At 48.1% G+C, this 26356-nt stretch overlaps 2 protein-coding genes across 3 annotated transcripts; one reads left to right on the forward strand and one right to left on the reverse strand.

Annotated features, from left to right (window-relative positions):
- The first annotated feature begins 13959 nt into the window (after window positions 1-13959).
- LOC134294409 (RNA-binding protein 4B-like) lies at window positions 13960-21843 on the forward strand. 2 transcript variants are annotated; one of them, XM_062965356.1, is made up of 3 exons: window positions 13960-14411; window positions 19015-19675; window positions 21233-21843. In XM_062965356.1, exons 1-2 carry the CDS (start codon window positions 14000-14002, stop codon window positions 19665-19667), a joined length of 1065 nt encoding a protein of 354 aa, XP_062821426.1. In that variant the 5' UTR covers window positions 13960-13999; the 3' UTR covers window positions 19668-19675; window positions 21233-21843. The 2 variants fall into 2 exon arrangements, with proteins under 2 accessions (XP_062821426.1, XP_062821427.1); XM_062965357.1 differs by lacking the exon at window positions 19015-19675 and having other exon boundaries at window positions 13961-14411.
- Window positions 21844-22491: 648 nt separating this feature from the next.
- Window positions 22492-26336, reverse strand: LOC103281645 (coiled-coil domain-containing protein 87). The gene has a single exon (XM_008123642.3). The coding sequence runs from the start codon at window positions 25502-25504 to the stop codon at window positions 22883-22885; it is 2622 nt and encodes an 873-aa protein (XP_008121849.2). The 5' UTR covers window positions 25505-26336; the 3' UTR covers window positions 22492-22882.
- Window positions 26337-26356: the final 20 nt, after the last annotated feature.

Consider the following 26356-nt stretch of genomic DNA (forward strand, 5'->3'; position numbering starts at 1 on the left):
ATATAAATCAAACATTTAGGACATGTTTACTAATAAATAATGTTTACTATAAAGGGAAAACCGTTACCTTACCTATATATTTACCCTAACCATTTTACCTAAATTAATATACAGTAGAGTCTTACTTATCCAAGACTCACTTATCCAAGGTTCTGGATTATCCAAGCCATTTTTGTAGTCAATGTTTTCAATATATCATGATATTTTGGTGCTAAATTCGTAAATATAGTAATTACAACAGGGGTCCTCAAACTTTTAAAGCAGAGGGCCGGTCCATAATACTTCGGACTGTTGAGGGGCCGAATTATTATTTGAAAAGAAATACGAACAAATTCCTATGCACATTGCATATGTCTTATTTGTAGTGCAATACAACAATAAAAATTAAAGAGCAATACAATATTTAAAAATGAAAACAATTTTAACCAACATAAACCTATTAGGATTTCAATGGAAAGTGTGGGCCTGCTACTGGCCAATGAGATAGTCAAGTTAATTATTGTTGTTGTTGTTGTTGTGTGCCTTCAAGTCATTTCAGACTTTGGGTGAGCCTAAGTCTAAAATTATTTATTTATTTATTTACTACCTTTATTTACTACCTTTATATCTCACCCTTCTCACCCCGAAGGGGACTCAGAGCAGCTGTATGTACGTACAATATTATTAGCATAGCTGTCAAGGACAGAACGCCACAAGATTCAAAGTAACAGAGTTTATTAGATTACAGAACTCAAAAATGCCCGTAAAACACAAGGGCCAGGCAGTTTTTGCCTTTAGGAGCAAAAAGGGGCAAAAGTAAATGTTCAAAAGATAAACCGGATTAAACCGGAGTTTAATCCGGGTAAAAACAAACTGCTTGCTTCAGCCTGGGTATAAACGAAACGAAAGCCAAGGAACAAAAGATACAAAGAATGCAACTAATTGGCAGCAGATTCCTCTCTGCTGCCAACACTGTGCTTAGAGTAACTTGCGTCGCTCCCCCACACACACAGCAGACAGGATCTCCAACACGAGTAAATCAGCCAAGGATTGTAGCAGTTGAGTAGACCAGTTCCGTTCCGTAGATCAAAGCCAGAAGCAGACGTTTGTAGTTTTTCCAAGTCCAAGAAGGGGGGAAGACAAGCCGTGGTCAGTTCAGTCCGAGTTCTCAAAGCAGGAGATGGCGTCCGTCAAGAAGACGACGGAAGGTCAAGCTAATAAGAGTAAGCACAGGTTTGCACAAACAAATGCCCACACAATCCCTCCCGCCGTCTGACCCTGGATTCCAATCAACTTACGTCACAGCACAGGAAAGCACACAAGTCTTCAGGGAAGCGTCCCACACACACACGGATCCCAAGCGTTTGCCCAGATTACCTTGCCCAACGCAATTTGCAATTGCTCTCAAGCCCCATTTTATGCCAGTTACAAATCTTCATCACTGTCAGCTGTCCTCCTTAACCCGGGCGTTTCCTCATCACTTTCCTCGTCAGAGCTGGAACACCTCTGACTACGCCCAACAGCATCTCCAGCTGTGGATCCCGTCCCATCCCTCCAGCTAAACCATGGGTCTAATCCTGAAGGTCCCCATTCATCTTCTGTCCCATCATGGCCAGTGGCACCCACTTCCTCCCTTACCCGAGTCCAATCCATCTCATCCTCCTCTGAGCTAACCAGCCCCTCCTCCATTCTCTCCGTAAACCCTTCGAAAGACTCCTCGTCAGATGGTGCTGCAAATATGTCTCGCAGTCTTTTTCTCTCTCGCTCCTCGAGAGTATCTGACTCTCGAGGAGTCTTACGCCCACGTCTGTCAGTAACAGAGCCATGAGGCTCAATCATAACACTATCCCCTCTCACAAAGGCCTCCTCCCCCGATGGCGGAGAAGTGGCAGTGATACCCTCCGCTATAGCACCACGACGACTAGAGGTATCAAGTTTCAACAGCGAACGATGAAAGACTGGATGGACCTTTAAACTAGACGGTAAACGCAAACGAAACGCAACAGAAGAAATCTTTTTAACGATAGGAAAGGGACCCAAATACCGAGGCGCAAACTTTCCCCCAGCCTGTTTAATATGTTTGGAAGATAACCACACCAAATCCCCTTCTTCCAACTCCTCCCCTGCCTGCCTGTGGCGGTCAGCCTGAGTCTTCTGCGTTGCCTTAGCTTCCAACAGTAAGCGACGGGCAACATCATGCAATGCAGCCATTTCCGAAGAGCGGTACACAGGGTCCGAAGAGACCACATTGGTCGACGGCGCCACACCTCCCCGTGGGTGAAAACCATAAGTTAGCTCAAATGGCGTATGCTGACTAGACGTGTGCACCGCATTGTTGTAAGCAAATTCCGCCACCGGTAACCACTTTACCCAAGCCGTGGGTTGATCTAAACAAAAACAACGCAGATACTGCTCTAAGAGCCCATTAACCCGTTCCGACTGTCCATCCGTTTGCGGATGGAAAGCTGAAGACACGTTTAACTTAGTCCCCAAACACTCATGGAAGTGTTTCCAAAAGCGTGACACAAATTGCGGAGCCCTATCTGAAATAATCACCTCGGGTGCTCCGTGCAAACGATAGATGTGCTTTGTAAATAGTAAGGCCAACGTAGGGGCCGCCGGAATGGTTGAACAAGGAATAAAATGAGCCAGTTTACTAAATAAATCCACCACCACCCAAATACAAGTATAACCCCCAGACTTAGGCAAATCTGAAATAAAATCCATGGAAATGATTTGCCATGGCCTCTCCGGAACAGGTAAAGACGATAACAACCCTCTAGGGCGCCCAACAGGCGTCTTACTCTGCTGACAAACGGCGCAGCTGTCACAAAAGCGCAGAATGTCTTGCCGCATCTTTGGCCACCAGTAGCTCCTGGTGATAAGCTGTACGGTCTTGAACCTGCCAAAGTGCCCAGCCATGGGTTCGTCATGGTGGGCTCTAATCACCTCCAACCTGAGGGTCCCTACTGGTACGTAAACCTGCCCCCTACGCACCAATACCCCGTCTTGATCCTGGAGATGCGGCAGTATGGTACGGTTACCTGCAGAGAGCAGCATCAGTTGCTCCTGAGTCCACACATCATCCTTCTGAGCCTCAAGGATCTGGTCATGTAACCCAAGCTCATTATCTACAACACACAGAGAGGCAGTAGGCAAGATGGTCTGACATACTACCTGCTCATTGGTCTTAAATTCCGGCTTGCGGGATAAAGCATCGGCCCGCAAGTTTGCCTTCCCCTCCACGAACTGCACCTTGAAGTTAAACCTGGAGAAAAACAAAGCCCAGCGGATTTGACGCTGGTTTAACTTCTTTGCTGTTTGCAAGTGCTCTAAGTTCTTGTGATCAGATCTGACCACGATCTGGTGCCGTGCCCCTTCAAGCCAGTGCCGCCACACCTCAAACGCCACCTTAATCGCCAACAACTCCTTCTCCCATATGGTATAGTTCTGCTCGAAGGGTGTTAGTTGCCGCGAGTAAAATCCACAGGGACGCAAGGTCCCTGAGGAATCCTTCTGAGACAATACAGCCCCCAACGCGTAGCTAGAAGCGTCCGCTTCTACCACGAACGGTCTGTCAACATCAGGATGGGTTAGTATGTTGTCCGATTGAAAACTAGACTTTAGTTGTAGAAACGCCTCGTGAGCTTCCCGCCCCCACACAAATGGCTGTTTCTTGCGCAGAAGCTGCGTCAAAGGTACCGTGAGCTTTGCAAAATTCGGAATAAACTCCCGGTAGTAATTAGCGAAACCCAAGAACCTTTGTACATCCTTCTTAGTCTTCAGCTCCTGCCATGAGTTGACGGCGTCAACCTTATGTGGGTCCATTTTAAGTTCCCTACCTGACACTACATGACCTAGGAACTCCACTTCAGGCACATGAAAGACGCACTTGGAAGCCTTGGCGAAAAGCCCATTAGCCCGCAGTCGGTGCAGAACCTGCTTGACATGTTGACGATGTTCTTTCTCGTCCTTAGAAAAAATCAAGATATCATCCAAATAAATCACTAAAAATTGGTCAATTAGGTCCCTGAACACATCGTTCATGAACCTCTGGAATACCGCAGGAGCATTACAAAGCCCAAAAGGCATGACTCGGAACTCGTGGCATCCGAAACACGTGTTAAATGCCGTCTTCCATTCATCCCCTTCCCGTATACGGATTAAGTTATAGGCCCCCCGCAGGTCAAGCTTGGTAAAGACCTTAGCCCCTTGCACCCTTGATAACAGTTCCGAGATTAAAGGGAGCGGGTACCTATCCCGAATGGTGTATTTGTTTAGGATCCGATAGTCACAGACCAGCCTAAGTTCCCCAGTCTTTTTGGCTACAAAGAATACTGGTGCCGCAGTTGGAGAACTAGATGGGCGAATAAACCCCTTGGCTAAATTTTCATCTAGAAACTCCCGCAAAGCTTGCCTTTCCGGTACAGTCAAGGCATACAGCCTCCCTGCTGGCAGTTTCGCACCTTCTGCCAACTTGATGGCGCAATCATATGGCCTGTGCGGTGGTAATTTGTCCGCTTCTCTTTTACAAAATACATCAGAGAACTCCCCATACTCAGCAGGCACTCCCTCCATATCAGAATGAGTAACATTTAGAGTGCAACAGTCCTGCCTCTTTAAGATCACTTTACGTGTTGCCCAATCTACTTGTGGGTTTACTACAGCTAGCCAATCCATCCCCAGGATCACATCATATCTAGGCAAGCTCGTAATATCCCACACAAACGTTCCCGTTACTCCCTGCACCTCCCACGTTACTGCTGAGGTTTCATGGTTAACCACCCCAGTCTCCAGCAGTCTCCCATCTGCTCCTTCCACCCACACGTCGCATGCCTTGCGCACTCTAGGAATGCCATGCTTCTTAGCAAACTCAATATCTACATAGGAGACCGTAGCCCCTGAGTCCAGCAGTGCCAAAGTAGAAACAAGTTCCCTTCCCCCAACAGATAATGTAATGGGTACGAAAACATGCTTCCTCCCCTCAGTTGACTGCTTGAGGAGCCCTAGTGCGTTGGACTCACGTCGCACTAGGGCTGGCCTTTTCCCGAAAGCTGGGAAGGTTTCACATTACAATTTTTGGCAAAATGCCCAGCCTTCCCACAGTACAAACACAAGCCCAGCTGCCTCCTACGGCTCTTTTCCTCTGTAGACAGCTTTTTAAAGACCCCAAGCTCCATGGGCTCTTCCCCCATCACCACAGGTGCCCTGGTTACATGCATGGGTGGCGCACACATTACTTTTGAGTGTTTACGAGCCTCGAACCTTGCGTCTAAACGCAGCACCTTAGCTACTAAGGCGTCCCAGCTTTCAGCCGGCTCCAAGCGTGCTAATTCATCCTGGAGCATATCACTTAACCCGGCAGTAAATAAAAGCATGAATGCATTTTCCCCCCAATCCAGCTGGTGGCGATACAGGTTAAACTTATTTAAGTAATCCAAAACAGTCCCCTTTCCCTGTTTCAACCGATACAGAGCCCACCCAGCGTTCTCCGTGCGGAGAGGATCCCCAAAAGTATCAGTTAACAACTTTTTGAAATTATTCAAATTGTCCTTGACTGGGTCATTTCCCAAAATTAAATTAGTGGCCCATTGTCCTGCGGGACCGGTCAACAAACTCAAAATAAAGGCCACCTTGCTAGTGTCTGTAGGAAAAGCATGAGCACTGAGCTGAGAAAAATAAAGCTCCACTTGTGCCAAAAAGGTTGGCAACTTGCACCTGGTTCCGTCAAAGCGTTCAGGAGTCAAAACATGTCCTTTCACAGCCTGAGCTGTTTGGCTAACGGTAAAAGCCGTTTGCAATTGGTCTACTTTGGCCCTTAACTCATCCATCGTCTTCCTGACGGGTTTATTGCTGCAATAAACTTTTTATGGGCGTTGGGCAATCTGTCAAGGACAGAACGCCACAAGATTCAAAGTAACAGAGTTTATTAGATTACAGAACTCAAAAATGCCCGTAAAACACAAGGGCCAGGCAGTTTTTGCCTTTAGGAGCAAAAAGGGGCAAAAGTAAATGTTCAAAAGATAAACCGGATTAAACCGGAGTTTAATCCGGGTAAAAACAAACTGCTTGCTTCAGCCTGGGTATAAACGAAACGAAAGCCAAGGAACAAAAGATACAAAGAATGCAACTAATTGGCAGCAGATTCCTCTCTGCTGCCAACACTGTGCTTAGAGTAACTTGCGTCGCTCCCCCACACACACAGCAGACAGGATCTCCAACACGAGTAAATCAGCCAAGGATTGTAGCAGTTGAGTAGACCAGTTCCGTTCCGTAGATCAAAGCCAGAAGCAGACGTTTGTAGTTTTTCCAAGTCCAAGAAGGGGGGAAGACAAGCCGTGGTCAGTTCAGTCCGAGTTCTCAAAGCAGGAGATGGCGTCCGTCAAGAAGACGACGGAAGGTCAAGCTAATAAGAGTAAGCACAGGTTTGCACAAACAAATGCCCACACAATCCCTCCCGCCGTCTGACCCTGGATTCCAATCAACTTACGTCACAGCACAGGAAAGCACACAAGTCTTCAGGGAAGCGTCCCACACACACACGGATCCCAAGCGTTTGCCCAGATTACCTTGCCCAACGCAATTTGCAATTGCTCCCAAGCCCCATTTTATGCCAGTTACAAATCTTCATCACTGTCAGCTGTCCTCCTTAACCCGGGCGTTTCCTCATCACTTTCCTCGTCAGAGCTGGAACACCTCTGACTACGCCCAACAGCATCTCCAGCTGTGGATCCCGTCCCATCCCTCCAGCTAAACCATGGGTCTAATCCTGAAGGTCCCCATTCATCTTCTGTCCCATCATGGCCAGTGGCACCCACTTCCTCCCTTACCCGAGTCCAATCCATCTCATCCTCCTCTGAGCTAACCAGCCCCTCCTCCATTCTCTCCGTAAACCCTTCGAAAGACTCCTCGTCAGATGGTGCTGCAAATATGTCTCGCAGTCTTTTTCTCTCTCGCTCCTCGAGAGTATCTGACTCTCGAGGAGTCTTACGCCCACGTCTGTCAGTAACAGAGCCATGAGGCTCAATCATAACACTATCCCCTCTCACAAAGGCCTCCTCCCCCGATGGCGGAGAAGTGGCAGTGATACCCTCCGCTATAGCACCACGACGACTAGAGGTATCAAGTTTCAACAGCGAACGATGAAAGACTGGATGGACCTTTAAACTAGACGGTAAACGCAAACGAAACGCAACAGAAGAAATCTTTTTAACGATAGGAAAGGGACCCAAATACCGAGGCGCAAACTTTCCCCCAGCCTGTTTAATATGTTTGGAAGATAACCACACCAAATCCCCTTCTTCCAACTCCTCCCCTGCCTGCCTGTGGCGGTCAGCCTGAGTCTTCTGCGTTGCCTTAGCTTCCAACAGTAAGCGACGGGCAACATCATGCAATGCAGCCATTTCCGAAGAGCGGTACACAGGGTCCGAAGAGACCACATTGGTCGACGGCGCCACACCTCCCCGTGGGTGAAAACCATAAGTTAGCTCAAATGGCGTATGCTGACTAGACGTGTGCACCGCATTGTTGTAAGCAAATTCCGCCACCGGTAACCACTTTACCCAAGCCGTGGGTTGATCTAAACAAAAACAACGCAGATACTGCTCTAAGAGCCCATTAACCCGTTCCGACTGTCCATCCGTTTGCGGATGGAAAGCTGAAGACACGTTTAACTTAGTCCCCAAACACTCATGGAAGTGTTTCCAAAAGCGTGACACAAATTGCGGAGCCCTATCTGAAATAATCACCTCGGGTGCTCCGTGCAAACGATAGATGTGCTTTGTAAATAGTAAGGCCAACGTAGGGGCCGCCGGAATGGTTGAACAAGGAATAAAATGAGCCAGTTTACTAAATAAATCCACCACCACCCAAATACAAGTATAACCCCCAGACTTAGGCAAATCTGAAATAAAATCCATGGAAATGATTTGCCATGGCCTCTCCGGAACAGGTAAAGACGATAACAACCCTCTAGGGCGCCCAACAGGCGTCTTACTCTGCTGACAAACGGCGCAGCTGTCACAAAAGCGCAGAATGTCTTGCCGCATCTTTGGCCACCAGTAGCTCCTGGTGATAAGCTGTACGGTCTTGAACCTGCCAAAGTGCCCAGCCATGGGTTCGTCATGGTGGGCTCTAATCACCTCCAACCTGAGGGTCCCTACTGGTACGTAAACCTGCCCCCTACGCACCAATACCCCGTCTTGATCCTGGAGATGCGGCAGTATGGTACGGTTACCTGCAGAGAGCAGCATCAGTTGCTCCTGAGTCCACACATCATCCTTCTGAGCCTCAAGGATCTGGTCATGTAACCCAAGCTCATTATCTACAACACACAGAGAGGCAGTAGGCAAGATGGTCTGACATACTACCTGCTCATTGGTCTTAAATTCCGGCTTGCGGGATAAAGCATCGGCCCGCAAGTTTGCCTTCCCCTCCACGAACTGCACCTTGAAGTTAAACCTGGAGAAAAACAAAGCCCAGCGGATTTGACGCTGGTTTAACTTCTTTGCTGTTTGCAAGTGCTCTAAGTTCTTGTGATCAGATCTGACCACGATCTGGTGCCGTGCCCCTTCAAGCCAGTGCCGCCACACCTCAAACGCCACCTTAATCGCCAACAACTCCTTCTCCCATATGGTATAGTTCTGCTCGAAGGGTGTTAGTTGCCGCGAGTAAAATCCACAGGGACGCAAGGTCCCTGAGGAATCCTTCTGAGACAATACAGCCCCCAACGCGTAGTTAGAAGCGTCCGCTTCTACCACGAACGGTCTGTCAACATCAGGATGGGTTAGTATGTTGTCCGATTGAAAACTAGACTTTAGTTGTAGAAACGCCTCGTGAGCTTCCCGCCCCCACACAAATGGCTGTTTCTTGCGCAGAAGCTGCGTCAAAGGTACCGTGAGCTTTGCAAAATTCGGAATAAACTCCCGGTAGTAATTAGCGAAACCCAAGAACCTTTGTACATCCTTCTTAGTCTTCAGCTCCTGCCATGAGTTGACGGCGTCAACCTTATGTGGGTCCATTTTAAGTTCCCTACCTGACACTACATGACCTAGGAACTCCACTTCAGGCACATGAAAGACGCACTTGGAAGCCTTGGCGAAAAGCCCATTAGCCCGCAGTCGGTGCAGAACCTGCTTGACATGTTGACGATGTTCTTTCTCGTCCTTAGAAAAAATCAAGATATCATCCAAATAAATCACTAAAAATTGGTCAATTAGGTCCCTGAACACATCGTTCATGAACCTCTGGAATACCGCAGGAGCATTACAAAGCCCAAAAGGCATGACTCGGAACTCGTGGCATCCGAAACACGTGTTAAATGCCGTCTTCCATTCATCCCCTTCCCGTATACGGATTAAGTTATAGGCCCCCCGCAGGTCAAGCTTGGTAAAGACCTTAGCCCCTTGCACCCTTGATAACAGTTCCGAGATTAAAGGCAGCGGGTACCTATCCCGAATGGTGTATTTGTTTAGGATCCGATAATCGCAGACCAACCTAAGTTCCCCAGTCTTTTTGGCTACAAAGAATACCGGTGCCGCAGTTGGAGAACTAGATGGGCGAATAAACCCCTTGGCTAAATTTTCATCTAGAAACTCCCGCAAAGCTTGCCTTTCCGGTACAGTCAAGGCATACAGCCTCCCTGCTGGCAGTTTCGCACCTTCTGCCAACTTGATGGCGCAATCATATGGCCTGTGCGGTGGTAATTTGTCCGCTTCTCTTTTACAAAATACATCAGAGAACTCCCCATACTCAGCAGGCACTCCCTCCATATCAGAATGAGTAACATTTAGAGTGCAACAATCCTGCCTCTTTAAGATCACTTTACGTGTTGCCCAATCTACATGTGGGTTTACTACAGCTAGCCAATCCATCCCCAGGATCACATCATATCTAGGCAAGCTCGTAATATCCCACACAAACGTTCCCGTTACTCCCTGCACCTCCCACGTTACTGCTGAGGTTTCATGGTTAACCACCCCAGTCTCCAGCAGTCTCCCATCTGCTCCTTCCACCCACACGTCGCATGCCTTGCGCACTCTAGGAATGCCATGCTTCTTAGCAAACTCAATATCTACATAGGAGACCGTAGCCCCTGAGTCCAGCAGTGCCAAAGTAGAAACAAGTTCCCTTCCCCCAACAGATAATGTAATGGGTACGAAAACATGCTTCCTCCCCTCAGTTGACTGCTTGAGGAGCCCTAGTGCGTTGGACTCACGTCGCACTAGGGCTGGCCTTTTCCCGAAAGCTGGGAAGGTTTCACATTACAATTTTTGGCAAAATGCCCAGCATTCCCACAGTACAAACACAAGCCCAGCTGCCTCCTACGGCTCTTTTCCTCTGTAGACAGCTTTTTAAAGACCCCAAGCTCCATGGGCTCTTCCCCCATCACCACAGGTGCCCTGGTTACATGCATGGGTGGCGCACACATTGCTTTTGAGTGTTTACGAGCCTCGAACCTTGCATCTAAACGCAGCACCTTAGCTACTAAGGCGTCCCAGCTTTCAGCCGGCTCCAAGCGTGCTAATTCATCCTGGAGCATATCACTTAACCCGGCAGTAAATAAAAGCATGAATGCATTTTCCCCCCAATCCAGCTGGTGGCGATACAGGTTAAACTTATTTAAGTAATCCAAAACAGTCCCCTTTCCCTGTTTCAACCGATACAGAGCCCACCCAGCGTTCTCCGTGCGGAGAGGATCCCCAAAAGTATCAGTTAACAACTTTTTGAAATTATTCAAATTGTCCTTGACTGGGTCATTTCCCAAAATTAAATTAGTGGCCCATTGTCCTGCGGGACCGGTCAACAAACTCAAAATAAAGGCCACCTTGCTAGTGTCTGTAGGAAAAGCATGAGCACTGAGCTGAGAAAAATAAAGCTCCACTTGTGCCAAAAAGGTTGGCAACTTGCACCTGGTTCCGTCAAAGCGTTCAGGAGTCAAAACATGTCCTTTCACAGCCTGAGCTGTTTGGATAACGGTAAAAGCCGTTTGCAATTGGTCTACTTTGGCCCTTAACTCATCCATCGTCTTCCTGACGGGTTTATTGCTGCAATAAACTTTTTATGGGCGTTGGGCAATCTGTCAAGGACAGAACGCCACAAGATTCAAAGTAACAGAGTTTATTAGATTACAGAACTCAAAAATGCCCGTAAAACACAAGGGCCAGGCAGTTTTTGCCTTTAGGAGCAAAAAGGGGCAAAAGTAAATGTTCAAAAGATAAACCGGATTAAACCGGAGTTTAATCCGGGTAAAAACAAACTGCTTGCTTCAGCCTGGGTATAAACGAAACGAAAGCCAAGGAACAAAAGATACAAAGAATGCAACTAATTGGCAGCAGATTCCTCTCTGCTGCCAACACTGTGCTTAGAGTAACTTGCGTCGCTCCCCCACACACACAGCAGACAGGATCTCCAACACGAGTAAATCAGCCAAGGATTGTAGCAGTTGAGTAGACCAGTTCCGTTCCGTAGATCAAAGCCAGAAGCAGACGTTTGTAGTTTTTCCAAGTCCAAGAAGGGGGGAAGACAAGCCGTGGTCAGTTCAGTCCGAGTTCTCAAAGCAGGAGATGGCGTCCGTCAAGAAGACGACGGAGGGTCAAGCTAATAAGAGTAAGCACAGGTTTGCACAAACAAATGCCCACACAATCCCTCCCGCCGTCTGACCCTGGATTCCAATCAACTTACGTCACAGCACAGGAAAGCACACAAGTCTTCAGGGAAGCGTCCCACACACACACGGATCCCAAGCGTTTGCCCAGATTACCTTGCCCAACGCAATTTGCAATTGTTCCCAAGCCCCATTTTATGCCAGTTACAAATCTTCATCACTGTCAGCTGTCCTCCTTAACCCGGGCGTTTCCTCATCACTTTCCTCGTCAGAGCTGGAACACCTCTGACTACGCCCAACAGCATCTCCAGCTGTGGATCCCGTCCCATCCCTCCAGCTAAACCATGGGTCTAATCCTGAAAGTCCCCATTCATCTTCTGTCCCATCATGGCCAGTGGCACCCACTTCCTCCCTTACCCGAGTCCAATCCATCTCATCCTCCTCTGAGCTAACCAGCCCCTCCTCCATTCTCTCCGTAAACCCTTCGAAAGACTCCTCGTCAGATGGTGCTGCAAATATGTCTCGCAGTCTTTTTCTCTCTCGCTCCTCGAGAGTATCTGACTCTCGAGGAGTCTTACGCCCACGTCTGTCAGTAACAGAGCCATGAGGCTCAATCATAACAAGTGAGACTACTGTATTATCAATATTATATGTATATACAATATATTATATATTTATAAATTATAGTAATATATAATATATATAGTGATATTATATTTAATATATAATTAATATTATATTGTATTATTAGCATAATATTGTATTCCATTATAAATTATATATATATATATATGTATGTATATGTGTGTGTGTATGTATGTATATATATATATATATATAAATATATATATATATAAATAAAATTAAGGAGCCTCCGGTGGCTCAGTGTGTTAAAGCACTGAGCTGCTGAACTTGCAGACCAAAAGGTCCTAGGTTCAAATCTACTTTTACAACCTCTCCATTTTAATCCATGTTTTTATTAGCTCTTGTCATTTGTTTTTACTGGCTAATGTTTAAATTTTTATAATTGTGCATGTTTTTTGTCTATTGTTGTGTTTTATATTGCTATTGTTTTTATTCGGGCTTGGCCCCATGTAAGCCGCCCTGAGTTCCCTTTGGGGAGATAGAGGCGGGGTATAAAAATAAAGTTGTTGTTATTATTATTATTATTATTAAATCCCGGGAGCGGAATGAGTGCCAGCTGTTAGCCCCAGCTCCTGCCAACCTAGCAGTTCGAAAACATGCTAATGTGAGTAGATCAATAGGTACCGCTCTGGCGGGAAGGTGACGGCGCTCCATGCAGTCATGCCAATAGCCACATGATCTTGGAGGTGACTATGGACAACGCCGTCTCTTCGGCTTAGAAATGGAGATGAGCACCAACCCCCAGAGTGTGAGTAGATCAATAGGTACCGCTCCGCCGGGAAGGTAATGTTGCTCCATGCAGTCATGCCTATGGCCACATGACCTTGGAGGTGACTATGGACAACGCCGGCTCTTCGGCTTAGAAATGGAGATGAGCACCAACCCCCAGCCAGCGTTGTCCATAGACACCTCCAAGGTCATGTGGCCGGCATGACTGCATGGAGCACTGTTACCTTCCCGCCGGAGCGGTACCTATTGATCTACTCACATTTGCATGTTTTCGAACGGCTAGGTTGGCATGAGCTGGGGCTAACAGCGGGCACTCATTCCGCTCCCGGGATTTAAACCTGGCACCTTTCGGTCCGCAAGTTCAGCTGCTCAGTGCTTTAACACTTCCAAGAATTTGCAGCACTTTATCAGTCACCTCGTGTTTACAATATTTATATGGTGCACCTTACCCAGTCTACTTTTACAATCTCTCCGTTTTAATCCATGTTTTTATTAGTTCTTGTTTTTTATTGGCTAATGTTTAATTTTTTTTAATTGTGCATGTTTTTGTCTATTGCTGTGTTTTATATTGCTATTGTTTTTATTCGGGCTTGGCCCCATGCAAGCCGCCCTGAGTCCCCTTTGGGGAGATAGAGGCAGGGTATAAAAATAAAGTTATTATTATTATTATTATTATTATTATTATTATTATTATTATTATTAACACACTGTGCCACCAGGGCTCCTCTGTCTCTAGGGCAGGAGAAAACAACAAGCATGATCCCTCCTCCCTATGACTTCCCCCCACATCTTGATCCATGGCCCTCATAATGTCTCCTCTCAGTCTTCTCTTCTACAGGCTAAACATGCCCAGCTCTTTGAGCCCCTCATCATAGGGCTGGTTCACCTGATCAATGTATTTGCCCCCAAGGAACTGGGAAGGCTTCTGTAATTTGCAATGCGGACTTAGAGAAGTTAACCCTCTTGATACGTCTGTTTGGTCTGTCCTGGCATAGGCTGTTATTAACTCTTCCCTTACTCCTCTGCTCAGCTGTCGCTGCCATGGTGAAGCTCTTCATCGGCAACCTTCCCCGGGAGGCCACCGAGCAGGAGATCCGCTCGCTCTTTGAGCAGTATGGGCGGGTCCTGGAATGCGACATCATCAAGAACTATGGCTTCGTGCACATCGAGGACAAGACGGCAGCGGAGGACGCCATCCGCAACCTGCACCACTACAAGCTGCACGGGGTCTGCATCAACGTGGAGGCCAGCAAGAACAAGAGCAAGGCCTCCACCAAGCTGCACGTGGGCAACATCAGCACCGGCTGCACCAACCTCGAGCTGCGGTTCAAGTTTGAGGAGTATGGGCCTGTCCTCGAGTGCGACATTGTGAAGGATTATGCCTTTGTGCACATGGAGCGAGCGGAGGATGCCGTCGAGGCCATTCGGGGCCTTGACAACACAGAATTCCAAGGTGGGGAAGGGAGATGATGGTTCTGAGTGAGAAACAAGAAAGCCTTGAGCTGCTTTCCTCTCTCTGAGAGGCATTTGCCTCCAGCAAGGAATCCAGATTTGGTCAGTTACAGTCAGCAGCTTAGTAGAGCTAGCGTCTGGCTAAACATGAATCTTGATATGAGAGACTGGCTTTAAACCCATGGATGTGAGTCAGTGGTTCAGCAAAGATAGTGTTGTTTTCAAGACCTCAGTTTATGTGAGTCATCTTTTAATATCCAAATCATTCTTATGACTGATTTTTAAAAGGTATTTTTTTGTGTCAGGAGCTTCTTGAGAAACTGCAAGTCGCTTCTGGTGTGAAAGAACTGGCCGTCTGCAAGGACGTTGCCCAGATGTTTGATGTGTTATCATACTGTGGGGGGCTTCTCTCATGTTTCCATATGGGAAGCTGGAGCTGCAGATGGGAGCTCACCCAGTTCCCCAGATTCGAACCACCGACCTTTCGGTCAGCAGTCGTGCCGGCACAAGGGTTTAACCCATTGTGCTATTGAGAGCTGCTTTTAAAAGGTAGGGCTCCTGAATTCATTTTTATCAAAGTTTGAGTGTGTAGTGGTTCCCTCTAAAAATATTATCAAGTCAAAATACTTTCGAATATGAGCCTGAATCACATAAGGTTAGTGTAAAGAGACTTTAAAGCTGTCTATTAAACATAGATTTCATCCAGGAACTGAAATGGATTAGAAAAGCACTTTCTTAAAAGTAGAAATACTGGTTTATAGTAATGTTTCGACCTGTCAAAAAGCCTTTGTTTCTCTCACAATTTGGTATGATGAGAAGAAAATAAAGGTATTCCTGTCCCCTAGTGAGCCCTAGATCTTTGGTTGTTTTAGCCTGACTAGTGAAATAACATTTGTATTTGCTGTTGGATTACTGAATAAATCTACAGTGTCATGGAGTGCTAGAATTAGAAATGGGCAACCAAAGATTAATTCAGAATGTAGTGTTGACTAACTAGTCAAATGTTTAGGTCTTGTTTAACTTAAAGCAGAATCTTGATCACAACTCTGGCTACTACTCACTTTGCCTTCTTGTTGTTCAGTCCTTTGTTAAGAGGAAGATATTACTTTGAAAACATATATAAACTTCTAACCTTTTATCCCTGCAATTCTACTAGTCAGCCTTCAAGTTTTGCCGACCTTTCTTGCCTTGTATTTCTTTAGACAACATGCTTCTGGTTCCCCTTGTCGTCATCTATTTCTATAAATTTTCCTAGTCTTGTGCAATTTTTTCCTGTCTCCTTCCCATTGCCATTAATGAAATAATCTTTTATTTTATATTTCTGAAGGCCCTGCATGATTTTTTAAAAATCAGTTAAACTGAGTTTCTTATTCTTATTTCAAGGTGTGATTTTTACCAACTCTTTTTGTAAATAATACTTTTGAGTGGTTGAAACATCATTGTAAATTTAAGATATCACAGCCATAGGAAGCAGTGAGTAGCAGATTTGCAGCTTTTAACTATTTTACATTCTAGTAAGCTTTTCCTTGTTTGGGTTGCTGTGAGTTTTCTGGACTGTATGGCCATGATTTTCTGGACTGTATGACCAGACAGTCCGAAAAACTCACAGCAGCCCAGTAATTCCAACCATGAAAGCTTCGACAACGTATTTTCCTTTTTTGTAGGTTTTGAATATTGGAAAGGCTGAGCACCTTGGTTGATGTGTGGGTGGAAATGAGTTAAGAAAGCAAAGAGTTGCCTGGGTTTTGTTTTTTTTGTGGGAAGGGGGTGAATCCCAAATATATCCCCTGATCAGTGTTTACTTTGCATCTTCCATGTGCAAAGTGCATTACAGTTCCTGTTTTCCGTGACAAATTAGTTGAATATAATTATGCCAAGTTTCTTTTTCTTCTTTTCCTTTTTAGCTTGTCTGGAAAGAGGTTTAGAATCTAGTTAAGTCATGATGGTAGGTAAGAACCGCTCTGTAAAAAATAATAATCAATTTTCTCTCGAGGGGGTCAAGAGATGCAATTCTGCATTGCTTGGAAGGTCAAGGAAATGAAATTATCAATGGTTTTGCGTGAAAGTCAATACATTTGGGTGGAGATGGATAGGGAAAGAGATGGTGGGTTTGTAATGGGTTGGCAGGGAACATATATAGATACATAAAGACTAGCTGTTCCCAGCCACGCGTTGCTGTGGCGTAAGCCTAAGTGGGGTTCTCCTGGTGGTACAGTGTTCCCTCACTACTTAGCGGTTCACTTTTTGAGGATTCGCTGTTTCGCGGTTTTTCAATAAACTCTAAAAGACTATTATAAATAATAAAAAATTACAATTTACAGCCTAAGGAAGGGAGGAAGGAGAAGCTGAAGGGAGAGAAAAGGAGCCCAAGTGGCAACGGGATTTATCAACACATGTTTGGTTGATAAAGACTTAAAATAGTGTATAACTGCTAAAATAATGTATAAATATTAAAATAAATATAGTGTCCCTACTTTGCGGATAAGTGAGGGAACACAGTATTCAAGGTGGCCTAGAAAGGATTCCCCTAGGTATGAGGCAGCCAGGCTTTGAAGCTGCAAGATCTTTCCTTGGAAAGTGATGAGTATTGTGGCCAAATTTGGTGTGATTTGGTCCAGTGGTTTTGTTGTTAACTCGGTCCTAATTATGCACATTACATTTATATATGAGATAACATTAGAAGCATTACAGTCCACTTCTGCATATCTCCCTCTCCTTCCCCCCCCCTTTCTCTACACACACACACACACACACACAAATATATATATATATATATATATATATATAGAGAGAGAGAGAGAGAGAGAGAGAGAGAGAGAGAAATGTACGCAGAAGTGGACCGTAATGCTTCTCATATATTAACCAACTGGATAAGTAAGGCATTTTTTCACCTTTCCAGTATGTTCAACATCTTAGACCAGGGGTCCTCATACTTTTTAATTGGAGGGCCGGTTCATGGTCCCTCAGGCTGTTGGGGGGCCGAACTATGATTAACTGGTCCAGGGAGGCCGGACTATGATGAACTGGTCCAAAATTAGGATTGTTGTTGTTGTGTGCCCTCAAGTTGTTTCAGACTTAGGTCAACCCTAAATCTAAAGTTTAGGACGGGCCAGGTAAATGATCTTGGAGGGCCATATCTGGCCCACGGGCCTTTGTTCGGGGACCCATGTCTGTAAGTTTATTTGAAAAACGTAGGGAGAGAAAAATAGAAACTTTTGGCTATATTAAGTGATATTTTGGGGTGGGAACATTCCTGTTGGTCCTCCTTCTGGGGTGTACACAGTCTACCCCATTGTTCAATATAGCACCTTGATATACAGACTATGATTCCATGCAAAAAATGCCATTACGGCTAGATCCACCTGAAGCCAGTGCACAGGTCAGTGTGTTTCTGTGCTGCGTGTTTGTGTCTGAAGGCAGGTTGCTGCCAGGGAGCATAAGTGGCTTTAGAGCTATGCTTAGAAATGTTGAAGACAGTGTGGCTGACTGGACTTCTGGAAGGCAGAAAGTTGAAAGGGAGCAGACGTCTTGGGGAAGAGCATCACCAGGGGGTTTTAAGCATTTGATGTAGGTCTACTGTGAGGATGACCCTTCTCTCTGCATAAACGGCAAGCAGTGTTCCAACGTGGTGGCGGCAATTTTTAAAAAAGGTTAAAATGTCAGGTGAGCAGCACCTGTCTTAATGGAGCCGGTGATGATGCTGTTAGTTCCTGAAAATGGCAAAGCAAGGCGCATGGCCAGTAGTAACTGGGAATGAATCTGACCTTGTGCTGTGTTGGACTGGCTATCAGCCAGAAGTTTAAAATTCATCTACAGGCTTCATGATGCGTGTCAATAGTGCTCCTTTTGTTGAGCTGCAGGCTATATGTTTCTGTAGGCCCAGAATATACCACCTTCCTGTGTTTGTTCAGGAAGGAATTCTGAGCTGACTGAGCCTGAGTCTTCATACCTCTCGGACCCAAAAAGGCCAATCCTGTGAGATCTCCTACATGGAGCCCATCTGACCTCTCATCAGGGGAAAACAACACATTCAAAACAGCAGCCCCTCTCCCAAGATTGATGAGCTGTGGGTGTCATGGTCACTATCAGAGACCATTTCCCCAAACCTCCAATAATTGTTCACATTGGTTTCCAAGCCTCTGTAAGCATTTCTTTAGCTTCTTTCAACACAGTTGTGGCAGCTGATTTAATTGGGGTGTTCCAGAGAGCACTTTGTCTATGCAGCTGCCAGCTTCCAAAGAGAATATTGTTGGGATCTAGGAGTATCATTCTATAGGCCTGCTGGTGTATTTCTAGTTCTTGCTGCCAATGCTGTACAATCAGGAAACATCTGCTGCCGCCAAGCATTTTGCTTCCCAAGCTGCTGGCTTGGCTGATTGGCATTAAGATAGAGGGTTGACCCCACCTTTTTTGTGGTGAAAAATAATATGGCACAAGGAAGCGTTTGTTCATCTCCTGCACTATGAGTTGTGGCGGACTGATCCAGCTGGTCGTTCCCTGGCTTGTTTCCATTCCCACTTAAAAAGTCTGACCTGCTGTGCTTTTGCTGTGAACTGTTCTTAACAAACCTTTATAGCTGCCCTTCTTGCGTCTGTTTCTTCAAGGCAAACGAATGCGCGTGCAGTTGTCCACCAGCCGGCTCAGGACCGCGCCCGGGATGGGAGACAAGAGTGGCTGCTACCGGTGTGGGAAGGAGGGTCACTGGTCTAAAGAGTGCCCGGTCGATCGCACGGGGCAAGTGCCCGAGTTGACCGAAACCTATAGCGAGCAATACGGAGTGGTGCGCACCCCCTACCCTACGGGCTATGGGGACCCCGTGTATTACGATGACCCTTACGGAATGGTGGATTACTATAAACGGTACCGCGCGAGGTCGGCCGCGGCGTACGGGGCTTCTGCATACGACGCTTATGCAGAGCAAACCATGGCCCAGTATTCCCAGTATGCCCAGTATTCGCAAGCCACGGCTATGGCCAGCCGCCTCACTACCGCCTTAGACCCCTACGAGAGGGCCTTGCTTCCAGCCTCGGGAACTGCGGTGGCGGTTGCTGCCGCCGCCGCTGCGGCCGCGACCTCTTCCTTTTACACCCGGGATAGAAGCCCTCTGCGTCGCTCGGCCGCCGTGGCTTCCACCACCGGAGACGTGTACGGATACGAGCGGGTTCAGCTATCTCCCGTCCCGCGATCCTCCCTCTACGATGTCCAGCGGTTCGGGCGGGATGCAGGCGCGGACAGGTTGCGGTACTCCGCGTTTTGAGTCTGGAGGTGAGCGCGTTTTTTCATGAATCGCTTGGAGGAGGAGGAGGGAGGGTGGCCCATTGGTGCAGCTGCCAATGAAACCTGGGAAGGTGGCTGGCCCTGTACGTCTCAGGCGGATATCAGCTGGTATCTGTGGAGTTCTGGATCCTGCTGCAGGTAGTAGCTGCATACTAGTGATTAGCAAAATTGGAGTAAGCTGTGCTGCTGGCATGCATGGTGTTGTCCAGACCTTGAGGGAAAGGGAGGACCTTGTTCATTTGCTATGGAATTGTACACCCAGGATTTGTTTCCTTGTGAAGAAAAGGCTCTCTTCTGTTAGCTCTAAGGACCTAACTAGCTCTTGTCAGTTTTTCCTATTTCTTCCAAGCCCCTCTGCTCCTTCCTTATGGGTCCACAGCCTTGCCTTCTGTTCACAGGGCTGCCAGCTCTCTGTCCCACTCTCCTTGCATGTGTACATTGATGCAGCGGTGTCCACAATGATATTTATTTTTATGTTCAACAGAATATTTTCATCCCTTTCCTAGCATTTTCCCTAGATTGATCCTTATCCCTACTGATTGCCACTCTTTTCCTCACCCAGGAGTGGGTGTAGATATTATTATTATTTATTTACCCTATTCATACACTGCCTTTCCCTACCCCGAAGGGGACTCAAGGCGGCTTGCATATGGCAGTTATTCAATGCCTTAATAGGAAAGCCATCATCGGAGCATGTCATTCCTATGGAACTTAGCATGTTGCTTGAAATTAGTAAGGCCTTTTAGGCCACACGGCGTACATTAGAGAGATGCCTAAGGCCCTGTTGGTGTCTCTTGTCTGCAACAAGATTGAAGCCGTTCCTTGAATGTCAGGTTTGCAGTATTCCCCCTACAGAGCAGGAGTGCCCATGACCCCTCCATATTTGCTAGAATAGGTTTTGCCTGGGAGTCAAAGCAGAGTGATCTGAAGGGGTCTGATTGTAGGGAAAGACCACACAGAAGGGCTCAGGGCTGATCTCTAGTTTTTTAAAACAACGGGAAAGATGCTCCATGGCCTGTGACTTTAAAGAGCCACTAGCAATCAGAGCAGAAGATAACGCAATTTAGTTTCCTTTCTTCCAGAGAAAATTGAGTAGTGGCACAGTCCCAGCTTCAATTCCCTACATCTCCAGTTTCAAAACAATCTTGGATGATGGGGCTGGGAAAGGGCATATGCCTGGTCATGTTGGTTAAGGGTTTCTGAGAAGTGTAAACAAAGCAGTAACTTCCAAACTGTGCAATCACTGGTCACAATTGGGTAAAGGCCAGCCAATGTGAGAAACATCCTTTGTAATTATTGCAGGAATGTGTTGGCAGTGCCCTTTCTGCCCTAGAACCATCTGCGAAGTAGTGGTTACAAATCTTTTTTTCCCTTCCTCTCACATCTCTTCCTTCCACAACTACATGCAGAGATGTAGTTGGGACATCATTCCTAGAAGCAAAGGCCGGCGTGTCGGACTCCTGCCCCGTCCATTGGTGGGTTTTCCTCTCGGCGCAGAGACCGTATCCCTGGGCCTTCAAATGAACTGTGTCTTTTATTTTTCAGGGAAGCTATTTGAGGGCTGGACGTCGGGTTCCTGTGGTACACGCCCGCGGCAAATACTGTGCCAGGCTTCACGATGTGTGTCGATTTGTGTTTAGCATGGCCTCACTTAGTGGACATTTTGTGCGTCTTTGAAACTTAGTGACAGCTAACTTCATTTTTTAAATAAAAATCTTTCCCGGGAATTGCTTTCGGGGGTCGGAAAGAGGGGCGAGGGCTGGCAAAGGAATTTGACCTCAGTGGGTCTCACACCCTCCCCTTTGGAGAAGCCCTGGTCGTTACTTTGTGGATTTCTATTGAGATCTAGGCACAAGCAGAGAGAGAGAGGCACACGGAGGCAAGGATCCTGTTTTGAGCCACTGCCTTTTCCCTCAACTCAGCCAGAGGTTTCCCCTTCCTCCTGAGCCAGCTGAATTTTGGAATTAAATACAAGTATTTCCTTTTTCTTTACCTACAAGAAGTCACCCATGTACAAACTTGAGTTTTGGCCCTTCCTGTGGCATCCTACCCTTCATATATTGATATTAACCTGTGATTCTTTTTGTTCACTGAACACTCTTCACCTTTCCCCCCACCCACCCCACCTTCAAGAAAATAAAACATTTGTAACAGCCTCCTGGAGATTTGGGTCTCTCTGTTGCTCAGACTTAGAAATAAATTGGTTAGAAATCCAATACAGCTGCGGAGTGGGGTCGCCTCTGCCCCATTTCCTACACATGTCAAACCTTATGACATGGAACACTTTCACTGTGAGGTTAGGGAAAACAGGAAGTGAAGAGAAGGAATCTGCCTTCTGAGAAACAAAACAACATTGAACAGCACTATTTGGAGACTAATAGGTAAAATCAGTATTTTTGGGTTTTGGAATGACCCATTCCCTCCTCATCAACATCGTTTCAGGGGTCTCTATGGCTGCTGCTAATAGAACCTTGGGATTCGGCACAACTATTTCTACAAACACATGAAATCTTGCCACCACCTCCTCCAATCCTTACAGGAACACTACAGCAGGTCAGATGCCCAAATAATGCCTATACACCCCATAGTTGGGACGTGATGGCCTTGGATGTGGGTGATGTAGGGCACAGCTGTGGCATTGAGAGTCCTGCATAATAGGGTTTGCTAGGTCAACAGGCCAGATGTGGGGAATAAATGGCATAGATACTGGGGTATAAAAGGTAAACAGAAAGGGCTGCAAAAGGCTACCAAGTCCAGTCCCCCATCATGCATGGCTACACAATTACAGCACTCCTGATAAAGGATAACACTTTTTAACCTGTTTAATTAAAATAGTGAGAAATGTCACATTCTGCTACAGACACCAACAAATTAAGAAGAAATATCTTGCTGATTTCCAAATAGTGGCCTGAACTAGATAACCTGCAAATCTTACTCCTTTGGTATATGTCCACATATTCTAGTCCCATTTCGTGGCTGCTACCTGAATCTCCTTGTCTTTTATACCGTTTGTGATCTTCGGACCTCAGTAAAATCCCTCCTTGGTTCCTTTGGACCTCAGTAAAATCCCTCTTCTTTATATGTTTGTCAGGGAATTCAGCTGGGGGAAGAAAACTGGTAGAGGAATCTGGCATTTGTGTTGAAAGGTTGCCTTCCCAACTGCCATCTTGGTGCATATTCAAAGAGCAATACATCTTAAGTAAGAGGGGGGAGTCTCCTCTGGCTCCCTGTTCTTGCGTACCTCTTCAGGGCTCCTCCACGGCGCTGTTGCTGCAACCAGTACAGCATCTCCACTTTGTCCCATTGCATCTTCTCCATGTAGGGCCGTCCCCGGAAAGTCACAGTGTCATTGAACTCCTTTTTGATCTCAGTCAGGACTTCATAGAGCTCAGAGTTAAACCAGGCCAGCTCCGTGTGCAGGCGGTCCCGTTTTCTGGATTCCTTCATCCGCACGGCAAAGGCCCGGGGCTCTTGGCTGAACAAGCGGTTTGGGTCCGACGCTGTCTGCTCAAAGCTTTCCAGTTCGGCCAGCAAGAGCTCCCGCTCCTGGATTAACTGGGCCGCCTCTTCCCACGCTTTGAGCATGTCGGGGAGGAAGAAGTAGTACTGGTTGGAGCTGTACTTGATGGCCATGTCAAGCCTCTCTGACTCTGAGAAATGAAGGACGGTCCAGAGCCTTTCCAGCCTTCTCTGCAGGGCCCGGAGATCCTCGGGCTTGTGGTCATAAGGAACAAGAACCCCCAATTCCATCTTTGCCGTGTTGTCAGCCTTCCACTGCCCCGTTTCAACTGATTCCTCCTTGAATTGGACCTTGGCAGCTTTCTTAATCGAGATTCTCCTCACTTTCTCTTCTTGCTTGACTTCAGCCTCATGGATCGCCTGCTGCTGCAGCTCCTCCTCCTTGTCTCCACCAATGCTGTACAGATGGAAAATCACCGGCAAAAAGTCAGACTCCTTGGTCGCGATGTAGTTCAGATAGTCATCAATGTTGAAGGTGTTCTTCCACCATTTCAGCCAAGTCGCATGCTGTTTTTTACTCATGGGTTTCTTGATAGGGAGATTTGGAGTTTTCAGCGTGTCCACCACTTCCTCTGGGGAGAAAGGCCCAGCGGGCAGGATTTTAGCCAGCTCTTCGTTCACGACCTGCTCGCTTTCTTTCTTCCTCAGTGTTGAAGAAGCAAAGCAAGCGGAGAAATCTAGTTTTGTGGCATGAGATTCTATCAAGGGCCCAAGGTCAAACTTTAGGTGGTCTTTTGGGACAGTATTCATCAGCTCCTTGTACATCCCCCGGACCTCTTCGCCAACAAAAAGGCTGGCGTCCAGAGACTGCAGAGTAGCATTGTTTATCTCCCCGAGGAGGTGATTGTAAATCAGGGAGCTCCTTTCCAGGACCACGGCCTCGGAGTAAACTCTTTCCGAGACTTGCAGGTCGGCCGCCTTCACCACCATTTGCTCATGGACTTTGAAGTTCACTGTTGTCGCTTGTGGGTGGGAGGCCGGCGCGGCGATAATGGTATTTCTCCGCTTCAACTCAGAGCTCTCTTCATACCGCAAGGAAGCCAGCGTCCTCTGGAGGTGCTCCAGCCGGGCCTCGTTGGCCTTGCGCCGCGTCAAGACCTTCAGGAGCGGAGGGAGGTCCAAGCCGTCTTCTTCCTCTTCTTTCCACTGCCCGCTCCTCAGGATGGACCCCTGCACCAGTCTCCGCAGATCGTCCGCCAAGCTGACCGCCTCCATGCGCTCCTCGTCATCCACGTAGTGGAAGGGCAAATCTGGAGTGAGGCGCCGAGGCGTGATGCAGATCCCTAACTCGTCCGCTAGCAGCCGCCCGGCTCGCATATTGGGCATGGAGTAGCTCCTGAAAAGGCGAGCCTTCTTCTCTGCCTCTGGTTTGCTTTTGTCCCTCGCCGGACATGGCATGGTGATGGCGGCGCATGACGTAGCCCTGATGTTGCCTTCCATCCCAGGGAGCTGCATCTGCTTGATTATGCTCAAATCCAATGGAGGGATCTCCTCCAGCTCCTTGATGTCCTGAGCTCTTTTTTGCCTCAGAGCCTGCGTGCGGGGCCGAGTGAGCCGGATGAAGTGCCCAATGGTGAATCCCAGGCGGCAGCCTATTGCGCGGGCCGGGTGCTCGCCAATGAGGGTCGTCTTGCGCAGGGACAGAGCCCGGTACCCACGCGGAGCCTTCATCTCCACCACGAGGTGATGCCGCACGACCTCGATGTCCAGGAAGCGGGTGCAGTCCAGGGCAAGTTGGGCGGAGAAGCGGGTGAGGTTGGCGCAGTCGGTGAAGACGTTGAGCGAGCGGTGCTGCTCCATGAGGCACAGGTAGTGGAGGAAGAGGTGCTGCGAGACCAGGCCGACGTAGGTCACCAAGTGCTGGTACAGCTCCCGGTTGGTGTGGGCCTCGAAGGCCGGGTTGTAGAGGCTGCGCTGGACCTCCACGTAGGCGTGCCGCACTTCGGTCAAGATGACTTCCCGGAAGGTGCGCTGATGCACCGCTGGGATGTGTTTGGCCCAGTGCGGGCCGAGCTCCATCTTGTTCCTGACCAGCTGCAGCAGCGCAGCTTGGGAGATGGGCACCGGGGTGCGCCTCGGGGATGACGGCGAGGCCAGTGCGGGGCCTAAGGGGGCGGCGAAGGAGACATCCGGCTCGGCCTCAGCTGGGAGTGAGGCCTGCACTCGAGAGTGAGTGGTCGGGAAGAGCGACAAGGGGTCCAACAAGCGGCGGTACTGGGCATGCAGGCGCTGGGCCACGGCCTCTGTGTCCTCCAAGGGGTACCGCAAGTGAGCGGCGGCATACACCCGCCTCGACATTTTTCCGAGCGGCCTGGTCACCACAGCGACGCGTAGTCCTGGTCACCACAGCGAGGCGTAGGCCTGGTCACCACAGCGAGGCGTAGGCCTGGTCACCACAGCGACACGTAGTTCTGGTCACCACAGCGAAGTTCAGGCCTGGTCGTCACAGCGACGCGTAGTCCTGGTCGCCACAGCGATGCGTAGTCCTGGCCACCACAGCAAAGTCCAGGCCTGGTCACCACAGCGACGCGTAGTCCTGGTCACAACAGTGACATGTAGTCCTGGTCACCACAGCGAGGCGTAGTCCTGGTCACCACAGCGAAGCCAAGGCCTGGTCACCACAACGATGCGCAGGCCTCGTCACCACAGCGAGGCGCAGGCCGGGTCACCACAACGAAGCCAAGGCCTGGTCACCACAGCGACGCGTAGTCCTGGTCACCAAAGCGAAGCCCAGGCCTCGTCACCACAGCGAAGCCCAGGCCTCGTCACCACAGCGAAGCCCAGGCCTCGTCACCACAGCCAAGCCCAGGCCTCGTCACCACAGCCAAGCCCAGGCCTCGTCACCACAGCCAAGCCCAGGCCTGGTCACCACAGCCAAGCCCAGGCCTGGTCACCACAGCCAAGCCCAGGCCTCGTCACCACAGCCAAGCCCAGGCCTGGTCACCACAGCCAAGCCCAGGCCTGGTCACCACAGCCAAGCCCAGGCCTCGTCACCACAGCCAAGCCCAGGCCTCGTCACCACAGCCAAGCCCAGGCCTCGTCACCACAGCGAGGCGCAGGCCTGGTCACCAAAGCGAAGCCCAGGCCTGGTCACCACAGCCAAGCCCAGGCCGTGTTGTCGCCTCATCCGTCGCCAAGGTTACCGCTCTC

Source organism: Anolis carolinensis, unplaced genomic scaffold (genome assembly GCF_035594765.1).
Source record: "Anolis carolinensis isolate JA03-04 unplaced genomic scaffold, rAnoCar3.1.pri scaffold_14, whole genome shotgun sequence".
In the NCBI taxonomy this organism is placed as follows: domain Eukaryota; kingdom Metazoa; phylum Chordata; class Lepidosauria; order Squamata; family Dactyloidae; genus Anolis; species Anolis carolinensis.

Coding starts and splice junctions, on each gene's coding strand:
- LOC134294409 (XM_062965356.1), top strand. CDS start 14,000: ATGGTGAAGCTCTTCATCGGCAACCTTCCCCGGGAGGCCACCGAGCAG. Junction 14,412..19,014: donor TGACAACACAGAATTCCAAG/GTGGGGAAGGGA, acceptor TGTTTCTTCAAG/GCAAACGAATGCGCGTGCAG.
- LOC103281645 (XM_008123642.3), bottom strand. CDS start 25,504: ATGTCGAGGCGGGTGTATGCCGCCGCTCACTTGCGGTACCCCTTGGAG.